We start from the raw sequence: 11,661 nt of genomic DNA on the forward strand, positions 1-11,661 counted from the left end.
ACAAAAGCTCACTGTGACCTCACAAAACATGATGACATTTTCACTGCCAAAGGTCAAAGGTCAACTTCACTGTGACAACATGATGTTTTCTGTCCATCATTCAACAGCAGAAGTCAGGAACTGAAGAGCAGACTGTGACCAGGTTTCACATGTGGTCACATACTGAACCGGTTTGAACTGCTTTGCACTGCACCCCAAACTCACTGGTGTTGGTGAAACTGAGCTTCAGGTGAATGTCACCTGTGACGAAGCTCCCTGTCAGTCACTGCAGACACGGATGGAAAGTGTAACTTGACTGATGCACGGAGGCGTAACACCATGAGGGTGTAAATCTGAATTTAATGAACAACAGCTGGTGTTGAAGCAGAAGTTGGGTTTGATCCATCAAAGAGAAAAAAGTGCACTGAGTGTCTGCTGTTGAATCACGAACACACGACAGGACTGAGAGAACAGCACCACATCATGCAGTGAACAGGATTTGTCAGATCCTCTTTGCTCTGCAGATTTCATCTGTTTGTCTCTTTGTTTCTGTCCCTCTCTCAGGTGTCCTCGTGTTATTAATTATAACAGATTTTATTAATTTATTTTATTTATTTTAAACTCAAGCACACTTTCCAAAGATAAAACAAACATGTGCCATGTTTCATGCTTGTCTTGTCATGTGTTTCCATGTTTTATGTTCAAGGTTTTTGTCATGTCCTGTTTTATTTTGAAAGCGTCTCTTCCCCTGTGTGTCCTGTTTTCATGTAGCTTTGCTTTTGGTTTTCCTGATTGCTTTCTCCCTCCTAATGTGTGTCACCTGTGTCTCGTTGTCTTGTCTATTTAGTCCTTCCCAGTCACCTTATCAGAGTGTTTGTCTGTGTGTTCTTGCCAAGAAATCTTTTGTCTTGCCATGTATTGCCAGGAGTTTTTTTGCCACAGTTTTCTTAGATCCTGTGCTACAGCAAGTGTGCTTTCTTTGAGTTTTCGCCTCTTTAAAAAACCTTTTTGCTCAGACCTCAGCCTTGTCAAACTCTGCATCGAAGTTTGTTCGACGTCCGTTTGTGACACTGATGTGGTTTCATGGACACAATAATATTCATATAACCTGCTCTGGCTCTAAAGTAAATTTAAATCAAAACTGAGACTGTAAAAGCCAGAGTTTGTATGAGTGAAGTAAATTTAGAAACAGTTTCAGTGTTTGAAGGTAAAAGTCCTGGAGCTCCACTGAACTCTGACAGTGTGATTGAGTTTGCATTAAATTAGAAAACCTGTCAGATCTTATCTGACTGGAGAAAGTTTCTTTAGTGGTTGTGTAGTTCCCTTCTGTCTGTTTGTTTCTGTCTGCAACTCTGCAAGATGGGGATGGGGGTGGGGGTGGAGGAAGGGTCACTCACTGAGGTCACACCACTGGAATAAGGAGGATGTCCATAAATTTATATTTAATAAAGTAAATTTCATTCATAACACCAGTTGCCTGCTGTAGGCCCATTTCAAATTCCATACACTCTTGTTTTTCGACTGTTAGGGTTGTACGAAGGCCAATAATACAGCCTCACTATACAAAAATGTGTCTGTACAATCTGTACACCACCAATGTGTTGGTTTAGTCTTGACCCCTGCTGTCCGTCACGTCAGAGGCCATTGGCATCAGCGTAACCTGTTGACTCCCGAGGCGACTCCGATTCAGGTAATAATCATAATGGGTATAAGAAGGCCAGAGGTGCTTATTTGAGAAAGAAAAGGAAAGAAGAAGAGGAGAAGCGGTCCAAAAACAAAGGTATGTAGCTAATGTTCCCTCTGCAGCGTACGACTGTAATTACGTTATGAAAAGGGGCTAACGTTAATTGTTTAGCGGTCATTAGCTTGTTTGCTGTTTTGTGTGCTGGTTATAGTTAACCTGAACATTATCTGAGTTAACATTCATACATACCAATAACTGTGTCTACACTTAAGCCATCAGCACCTTTGCTGTCATTGCTTTGTGACCATTTGGTTATCGCTGCGTACTGTATTTGGCCGTCGGGATTTTCCGTGCAGTAAGCTAGCCTTAAAAAGACGGACGTTGCCCACATTTCGTCCATTATTTTCTGTCTCAGTATAACGTTAATAGAGTTTGGGCAGTGAAGCATTTCTCCCCGTTGGTTAATCTGTAGGTTAATAGCATGTAATAGGCGTAATAACATTAAGTGATAGCTAATGTATTTAAGTGTGCCGTTCATGCATGTTTACATTAATGCACTTCCAGCAGCACTGCTAAAATATTTTGGAGCCTCCTGCCCAGGATGAGTCTCCAGCAACAGAGGCCTCATCTGGAGCAGAGGATCAGGAGATCCCATCCACCTCTACGGCTGCTATGGCTTCTATGGCATCTCCTGCCATGTCTCAGGAAGGCCATGAGGAGTTTGCTGCTGCTTCTCCTCAGCAGGAGCCTATAGGTGGATGGTGCTTTGCTCTCATTTGTGTGTGTGTGTGTGTGTGTGTGTGTGTGTGTGTGTGTGTGTGAAGATAGAAGTAGCAGTGTGTTTTATCTGTGGATTTTACCTGCCTGTACACATTTCTTTTCCTGTTAGTTGTGATTAATCCAGTTTTGCTATTTCTTAAAACCATGTTTTGTTCCACTGCTGTGTGCTTTGAATAATGTGCCAAATCAAATGTGCTGTTCTACAGAAATGCCTGAACCCCCACAAAGTTCATCTTCCACTGGAGAAGAGCCTCTTTCAACAGACCCTGCAGACTGGCCATCACCTCTGACAGACAGCATCAGGACCGAGTTGGTACGCAGAGGGCCAAGTTAGGTGGCATCAGATTTCTTTTTTCCTAATGGGAGATGTTGTCACCAGAAGGGTCAGGTTTTAGTTCTGTGTGTGTGAAGGATTTGTGTATTTTGACTTGTATTTTTATTGTTGTTATTTATATTCAATTATTCTTATTTCTTTGTTGTGCTTTTCTATGCTTGTGATGTGAAATGTGTATTTTCTTGCATATATTAATATATTATTATATAAATATTTATATATTTTTGGTTGTGCACTTTAAATTGGTTGTTTAATGTTTAGTTTGTTTTACTTTATCTCTAATTATCTTATCTCTCTCTATTCCGACATTCTCTTTGGGTTGGTGGGGGGCGGGGGCACCACACGGGCTGTTCGCCCCGGACACCATTCAGGCTAGGACCGCCACTGTCCTACAGACGCGCTGATAGGGACGTTTTTTTCCCACAGACGAGGCACTTTGCATCATTAGCAGGACATTCGTGTTTGGGGTGAGAAGGCCCTCCAGATTTGTAGCACTGTGAGCTACGAGTGTCTTTACCTTTGTTTTGCATACGCTGGCGTGGCTTTGCTCCACTGTTTTGTTTTGTTTTTTTGATTAGTGTATCTGTGCTTTTCATTTTTCTGTCTTTTCTTTACCAGTCTGTCTACGTAGCTTGCATCCATCTGCATTACACTACTGGCTTCGGTCGTACTTTATATTTTTATGTTTTTATATTTTTATATTTTACAGTCCACTTACTGCTCCCGGGACCTGAGTCCAAATTTCGTACCATAAACATGTGAATGTGAGCTGGTATGACAATAAAGTTCCTTGAATCCTTGAATCCTAAAAGTGTTCTGTTGTCTTTATATCTTTTCCGACTGTCTTGCCATATCGATAGCTTCTTCCAAATCCAGATCTTTCTCCATCTGCAAGCGTTTGGAAAGTTTTGTGTCTGCAAGCCCCACCACGATCCTGTCTCTGATCAGTTCATCATGCAATGGTCCATAATTACAACGCTCTGCTAATGCATGTAAGCGGTGACGAATGCATCAACAGTCTCATTAGCTTCTTGTTTATGCAAGTTAAATTGCGCACGTTCACAGACAACGTTCTTTCTCACTACAAAGAAATTGTGGAAGCCGTCTTCCACCTTCGGGTGTTTTTTTTGATCATCCTCGCTGAGCTTTAACCCTCTCAAAACATCATCCGCCATACAATATATTAAAGTGTTAACCTGATTCTCTTTGGAGCTTGCAGACAAGTTGCTCGCTTGTCGAAATCTCTTGAATCTCCGGATCCACTTTGTCCATTCGAGCTGCTTGGAGAAACTGAAAGGCTCAGGTGGCTGGATGTTAAACGTAGCAGTAAGTGCGCCAGCCGACATGCTAACTCCTACCCTCCTCTGCACATCTTCACTCTCATCGTTACTTCACATGTTATCCTCCACCAAATTTCACTCCTTTCTTTCTCGTCGATGTGGACCGTTCCGTGCCTTTTGTGTCAGCAGCATAGCACTGCTGACACCATGTGATATCTTCTATTTGACTCAGATAATGAATAAAACGGAAATAATGTAAGTTACTTATTCTTTCTGTGCGACCCGGTACCAAATGACCCACGGACTGGTAGCGGGCCGCGGCCCGGGGGTTGAGGACCCCTGAGCCACAACGTCAGAATAAAAGTGAATTTAAATATGAGCTCATAATTTTGTTGTATATGACGTCCTATTCAAAGTAGAAAACAAAACAAATGACTCTATATTGAATGTTGATTATAGATTATCTTTAATAGTGAAAGTCAGACTCTACTTTGTGACATGATGAAGGTCTACTTCAAACATTTTTAGTCAGTAAGAGTTTTGCTTTTTATTATTTTTAATTATTATTATTATTTTATTTATTTTTGTTTCAATTCAGTTCATATTATCCGTCTAAAGCAGGTCTGTAAATGCAGTTTGTGGGTTTTTGTGTGGCTAACTCGGTTTATGTCGCACACTACACACAACTCGGTCTCTGTTGTGTGTCTTCGGTTCTTCTCGTATTCTTGGCTGGACTTTTGTCCTCTTTGGAGCGCGATAACCGGAAACACCGCTAACTTCCGGAACTTCCAGAAGACAAACCAGCTGAACTTTAACTCACACATCTTCACCAAAACAAGATGAGACGCTTATTTTTGTTTCTTCTCTTATGTCACGTTTCATCAGCAGGTAACAAAACCCTTTAAATATTTACGTTAAGCTCTTTGAATTTTCATCCTGCCTGCCTCAGGGACGCACTTTACTTTCACTGAATCCTATTGAATACGTCATGTTTATGTCTGTATATTTTATTTGTATGTGTTATATTCATTTTATATTCATACTGAATGTATAAACCTGTTCGTCCTGCAGTCAAACACTCCCTGAAGTATTTCTACACTGTGTCTTCTGGACTCCCGAACTTCCCGGAGTTTGTGGGCGTCGGTTTTGTTGATGATGTTGTGGTGGATTCCTGCGACTCCGACAAAACGACACCAGAAGCCAAACAGGACTGGGTGGAAAAGTTATTCCAGAACAATCCTCAGCAGTTTGAGGTGTACAACCGAATGTGTTCGATAACATATCCCAACTTCTTTAAAGCCACGATTCATACGTTGACGCAGCGCTTCAACCAAAGTGGAGGTAAAGTGTTTCTGTGTGATAGTTTTCACTTTTCATTGCAACAAAATGTTTAACAATATAAAGAAACATGACGTCAGAGGAACGAAATCAAATTGTAATCTTTGACATATTTAGCACAGAGCAGCTACAATATAACAACAGTATTTATTTAAGATAAAATATAATCCTGTGGTAACCAGGTGTGTAACAGTAAAATGTAAACAGGTTGTACAATAATGTAGTAAATCTGCACATAATGAGAGCAGGTTGGTCTGCATCTAAATCAATAAGTACACAGTGATGGATAAACAGCTCATAAAGCCCAGTGACAATGTTGAGGAAACACATGTAATCTGTAACAGTTACTGCTGAGAAGGAGAAAACATGTCATCAAATTCTAAACTAAACTGTATGCAGTCAAACAGGGCGGCACAGTGGTGCAGTGGTTAGCATTGTAGCCTCCCTGTCCCTGCGTGGGTTTTGTCCCGGTACTCCGGCTTCCTCCCGCAGTCCCAACAACATGCACAAGAGGTTAACTGGCTACAACGTCCCTACGTGTGAGCGTGTGTGGTCGTCTGTGTGTCAGTCCTATTGACTGACCAGTCCAGGGTGGGCCTGAGGACCAGTCCTCTTGCCCATAGTCAGCTGTGATTGGCTCCAGCCCCCCGCGACCCTGACGGACAAAGTGGAAGAAAATGGATGGATGCACTCAAATTTTCAGCTTTGTTTTTGGTTCTTTAATTTGGATTTGTGTGTGAATTTCTTATGTTTTATGAAGCCCCAGTGAACAGTTTGACACGCTAATAACATTTTACAATGAGGGTACAATAATTAACATTTGTTAGAATAATGATAAGCATTAACTAACAGTTAGTTAACAGTTGTCAGTAATAATAATAATAATATTTATAGTAGCAGTTATTCAGTAGACTCAGCCTGCACTATGTGGACATGTTATGTTTGTGTTTCTGCATTTCCAGAAACAAAAGAAAAGGAATAACAGAATTATTTTAAAGTTACATTCAGTCTCCTTTGTGTCCAGCTGTGCAGAAAGCACACCATTGTTAAAGGGTTAATTATGGTTCAGTAATGCTGTTCTGAAGCCTTATGCATTTATGAAGTGCTGCTTAAGGGATCCATGTTTTCCACTTTACAATAAGGGGCACAAAGAGCATTGATTAATCACCAGTTCTGGTTAAGTAATGTTTACACAGCATAACAAGCAGAATAAATTGATATGTTAAGCTGTGATTTAAGTTATGACATGAAGATAAATAAACAAGCAAAGCTCTTCATGAAATCCATGCAGTGTGTCCACTGATCTCAGCCAAACATAAGTCAGAAGTTGGAGGATGGATAATAACAATAATAAAAAGGTCTGCGAGTAATAAAATGGCTGACTGTGAACTTCATGATATTCATGTTAATTAACATGTTTATACTCTCTCTCTCAGGTGTCCATGTTTTACAGCTCACAACTGGCTGTGAGTGGGATGATGAGACTGGAGAGATTAATGGATTTAACCAGTACGGTTATGATGGAGAAGACTTCATGTCATTTGACCTGAAGTCGTTGACATGGGACGCTCTAAAACCACAAGCTGTCAGCATCAAACTGAACTGGGATGCTGACAAAGCAAGAATAAAATACATTGAGATACGCCTCACTCAGATTTACCCTCAGTGGTTGAAGACATTTTTGGCTTATGGCAACAGCTCTCTGCTGAGAACAGGTAGAGTCACATGACCTGATGTGGTTTAATGGACACAATAATGTTCATATAACCTGCTCAGACTGAACTGTCACTGTGTTGTCACTCCGATCAGTCTGATATTACGTGCTTCTTCTGTCAAAACACTGAGACTGTATAAACCAGTGCACAGACAGTATAAATGAAGTAAACTTGCACAGTTTCAGTGTTTGCAAATAGAAATATTTCCACTGAACTCTGACACTGTGATTGAATTTGCTGTAAAGTGTAAAAGCTGTCAGATCTTATCTGACTGGAGAAAGTTTCTTTAGTGGTTGTGTCGTTCCCTTCTGTCTGAGTCCAAATTTTATTTTCTTTTATGTTTCTCTGCCCCCTCTCCCTCTCTCACTCCTTCTCTCTTTGTTGTCTCTTTCCTTCTCTTTGTCACACTTTCTCTCTCTGCAGATCTTCCCTCAGTGTCTTTCCTCCAGAAGACTCCCTCCTCTCCAGTCAGCTGCCACGCTACAGGTTTCTACCCTGAGAGAGCCGCACTCAGCTGGAGGAAAGATGAAGAGGAGCTTCATGAGGACGTGGAGCTCGGAGAGATCCTCCCCAACCACGATGGAACCTTCCAGATGAGTGCTGAGCTGAAGCTTTCATCAGTCACACCTGAAGACTGGAGCAGGTACACCTGTGTGTTTCAGCTCTCAGGTGTGAAGGAGGGGATCGTCACCAAACTGGACAAAGCAGACATCAGGACCAACTGGGGTAAGACTGAGATCATTTTCTGTTTGTTCCTTCCAGTGGTGGAGACAAAGTGTGAATGTTCTGTGTTGGTTCCAGTTCCTCCCTCAGAGTTTCCTACTGGTGCAGTTGTTGGAGTTGTTGTAGGACTTCTGCTGCTGACACTCTGCATCTGTGGACTCCTCATGTGGAGAAGGAACAGAACTGGTGAGTGAAGCCATCGTTACTCCACTGTTGGTTTGGTTGAGCTGGCTGATGTTCAGAGGAGCTCAGAGGTCCTCAGCAGATGTTCTGTATGTGTTAGTGTGTACTGTCTTCTGCGTTGTCAATCAAAGAAAGCTTCTTCTCGGCTCAGCTCGCCATTTATTAATATGTACCTGGAACACAGGAAGACAGCGTCTCACAGCCAGAGTGCTAATGAGAGCCGCAGTGAAAAGCACACTGAAATATTAAACCAAAATTAGCATCTGTCACAGTACCACAGGGCGGCTCTGCTGCTACATTTAAGCTAGCAGTGATTAGAGTTTTGCTCCTGATAACGTCTATCAAGCCACAATACCAGAATGTGAACTTTTAACAGTAAAACAATAAAGTTAAAGTCCGGCAGAGCTCATTCGACCCTGACTTACCACGTGGACAGCATGTAGTAGACTGGAGACAAGAGTGGGTCACCCTTACCAGGTCTACAGGGGCTCTCTAGGTGGAGCTAAATTACACTGTCCCGTAGGGGAACTATATAACCAATACAATATACAGAAAATAATGACAACTCACTGGCAAGTGGAATCAAAATAAATAAAGGACTTATTACCCCCCGTACATTAGTATAAGTACACACTGTAGGTATGGATGCGCAGTATTTGGTGTTTGTCAGTATCTGATATGCTGATCGGCTCTGCTGTGGAGGAGTTAAAATATTATTATCATGTCTGCTCTTATTGAGATGTTCATCTGATGCTGATATTTCAGTTTAAAGTCTTTAAGGATTTTATATGAATAACATGTTAAAGCTGCAGTTCTGCCTTTATACTCAAAGCACAAGTCTGTGGTTTTTGTTTTCTTTCTTAAATTCAGATTGAACTTTTAACTCTGTAACCTCTCATCTGTGTTTCAGGATTCAGACCAGCAGAGAGTAAGTTTGCTTTTGTGAAAATTCGTGTCATTCATTAATAGATGAGATGTTTATTGTTTGTTCATTTTTCAGTTCATCAATCTTTACTTTGTGTCTGCTAATCTGACACAAACTTTATGCTGTAGATTAAAAGACAAACTTGTTCTAGTTTGTTTCCTGTTTTTCCTGTTTATAAAAGTGGACTTGATGCAGTTTCACAGTTTGTTTCTGACCACACAGCTCCTGACGACGACTCTGAGGCCTCTGAGAACCTGAATCCAAGACCTGACTGACAAACGCACTGGATGAGTTCCTGCATGTGACTTGTATCACATTATGCAGCTTCACAGAAGTAAAAGAGACTGAAAGATGACTTCCTGCAATGAAAGTGTCATAGTACTTATAATTCATTTGCCTAATGCGTAAATGATACAAGTCATAGTTTTATGTCACTTTATCCATTTCTATTTGACATTTAAAATCAGTTGTAAAAACTGTGTCCAACATTTTCATGAATCTTTATGTTGTCAAACCACCTGAGTCGCCAACTGGAGGCTGTTGGTGAGGCTGGTTGAACCTGATAGACGGTGATGGTGGTTGGACTGAGCGAGTCAAAGCTTTCACATGAAGTTTCCTATCAAGTCAGTCAGTGTAGTTTAGCCTGAGCAGATACAATGTAGATATAAGACCACAGAGCGTCTGCTGTTTGCTCTGGTGAGTGAAGGACTTAAAGGCAGCTTGAGGACACGTCAGGTTGGTGTTGTGTTCAAAACATCATTAACATGAATACTGGGCTTCCATGGCAACGCACAGCCAACGTTTGGCACAAAGTGTCCAACTTGTTACTGAGTATTGATGAGCATAAATGGATGAGAAAATTGAATGTGTTGCTCTTTTCATTTGTACTTCACTTTTCAATAAAGTCCACAACTTTCAAATGTTTGTCTCTTTCCTTAAGTCCACATGTTCACCTGTGACTGTAGTTGCAGTCATGTGAATGTTAGCAGCAGTTTGATGTCTCGTCATGGCGGCACACCTGACACTTTCTTCAGTGTGCTGTTATCTCACTGTCACTGACTACAGATGACCTGCAGTGTTGTAGATCCATGTGTGATCATTAACTACGGGCCAGTCTCAAACCTTCCCCATGAAACCTTAAAACATTTCAGATTGGCTTCAGAACAATCTTAAGGCCGCACTAATTACAAAATGGCGACGTTCATCTTTGCTGGATGGTCTTGCTGCTTTTATATGAAATGAAACAGGAGATTCATCCCGAGGGTTTCACCATGAAACCAGATTAATGGGTTAGCACGGGATGTTGAACCTGGTTAGATCACCATGGTAACTGGTGCTGCACACCTGACCTGGTCCGGAGGAGGTGAAGTCCAGAAGCTGAACAGCGCTGTGTTTTCACTAATTAGATTAGATTAGATTCAACTTTATTGTCATTACACATGTACAAGTACAATGCAACGAAACGCAGTTTGGCATCTAACCAGAAGTGCAATAAGCAGTAAGTGCCAGGTATACAGTAATTTACAGTATGTACAGGGTATGTACAGGTGTCTATGCTACAGATATACTATAAACATGATATACAGGTAGTTGTCATAATATACAGGGTTTCTAAGTACTATGAACATACTATACAGATGGATATGTGCTTTAATGTGCATCCAGTGTAGGCGGAAACTGTAACACAATTTACAACTGATATTTACAGATGTTATATTAAGCTATAAATCACTAGTGCATTGACAATATGGTGTGTACAGCGATAGGCAGTAGGCTAACTATATTAACAGTGAGGTAGAGGAACTAGTGCAACACTCAGTACTCAGTTAGGATAGGGTGGTGTAGTGGAGTGTGGTGTAGGGTGAGGGTGTTAGTGGGGGGCTGAGTTCAGTAAGGAGACAGCCCTGGGGAAGAAGCTGTTGCTCAGCCTGCTGGTCCTGGTCTTGAGGCTCCTGAAGCGCCTGCCAGACGGCAAGAGTGCAAACAGACCACGAGCAGGGTGGGAGGAGTCCTTGAGGATGCTGCGAGCTCGACGCAGACAGCGTTTCCTCTGGATGTCTTCAAGGCCTGGAAGTGGAGTCCCTGTGATGCGTTGGGCGGTTTTCACCACTCGCTGTAGCGCCTTGCGGTCTGCAACCGAGCAGTTCCCATACCATACTGTGACACAGCTGGTCAGGATACTTTCAATTGCACAGCGGTAAAAGTTCACCAGGATGGCTGAAGACAGATGGTGTTTCTTCAGTGTCCTCAGGAAAAAGAGGTGCTGGTGAACCTTTTTCACAAAGCTGGAGGTGTTGGTGGTCCAGGTCAGGTCCTCTGAGATGTAGGTCCCCAGGAACTTGAAGCTGGAGACATGTTCAGCCGTCATCCCGTTGATGTGTATGGGGTATGCGTGCCTCCTCTCTCCCTCCTGAAGTCCACAATGAGCTCCTTTGTCTTGCTGGTGTTAAGGAGCAGGTTGTTGTCTGCACACCATGTGGCCAGGTGCTGTACCTCCTCCCTGTAGGCTGTCTCATCGCCGTTGGTGATGAGGCCAATAACTGTGGTGTCATCAGCAAATTTGATGATGGAATTGGATCCATGTGCAGGCCTACAGTCATGGGTGAAGAGGGAAAAGAGGAATGGGCTCAGCACACAGCCCTGTGGTACGCCTGTGTTGAGTGTGATGGTGGAGGAACAGATGTTGCCTGACCTAACATGCTGAGGTCTGTTGGTCAAGA

The 11,661-nt window shown here is 42.1% G+C and overlaps 1 protein-coding gene across 2 annotated transcripts; it reads left to right on the forward strand.

Moving 5' to 3' along the window:
• The first annotated feature begins 4,791 nt into the window (after positions 1-4,791).
• Positions 4,792-9,684, forward strand: LOC124074663 (major histocompatibility complex class I-related gene protein-like). Of its 2 annotated transcripts, none has more exons than XM_046417826.1 (7): positions 4,792-4,945; positions 5,129-5,398; positions 6,832-7,110; positions 7,534-7,836; positions 7,924-8,019; positions 8,927-8,944; positions 9,164-9,684. In XM_046417826.1, the coding sequence occupies exons 1-7, from the start codon at positions 4,897-4,899 to the stop codon at positions 9,214-9,216; spliced, it is 1,068 nt and encodes a 355-aa protein (XP_046273782.1). In that variant the 5' UTR covers positions 4,792-4,896; the 3' UTR covers positions 9,217-9,684. The 2 variants fall into 2 exon arrangements, with proteins under 2 accessions (XP_046273782.1, XP_046273781.1); XM_046417825.1 differs by having other exon boundaries at positions 4,793-4,945; positions 7,912-8,019.
• Positions 9,685-11,661: the final 1,977 nt, after the last annotated feature.

Source organism: Scatophagus argus, chromosome 17 (genome assembly GCF_020382885.2).
Source record: "Scatophagus argus isolate fScaArg1 chromosome 17, fScaArg1.pri, whole genome shotgun sequence".
Classification (NCBI taxonomy): Eukaryota; Metazoa; Chordata; class Actinopteri; family Scatophagidae; genus Scatophagus; species Scatophagus argus.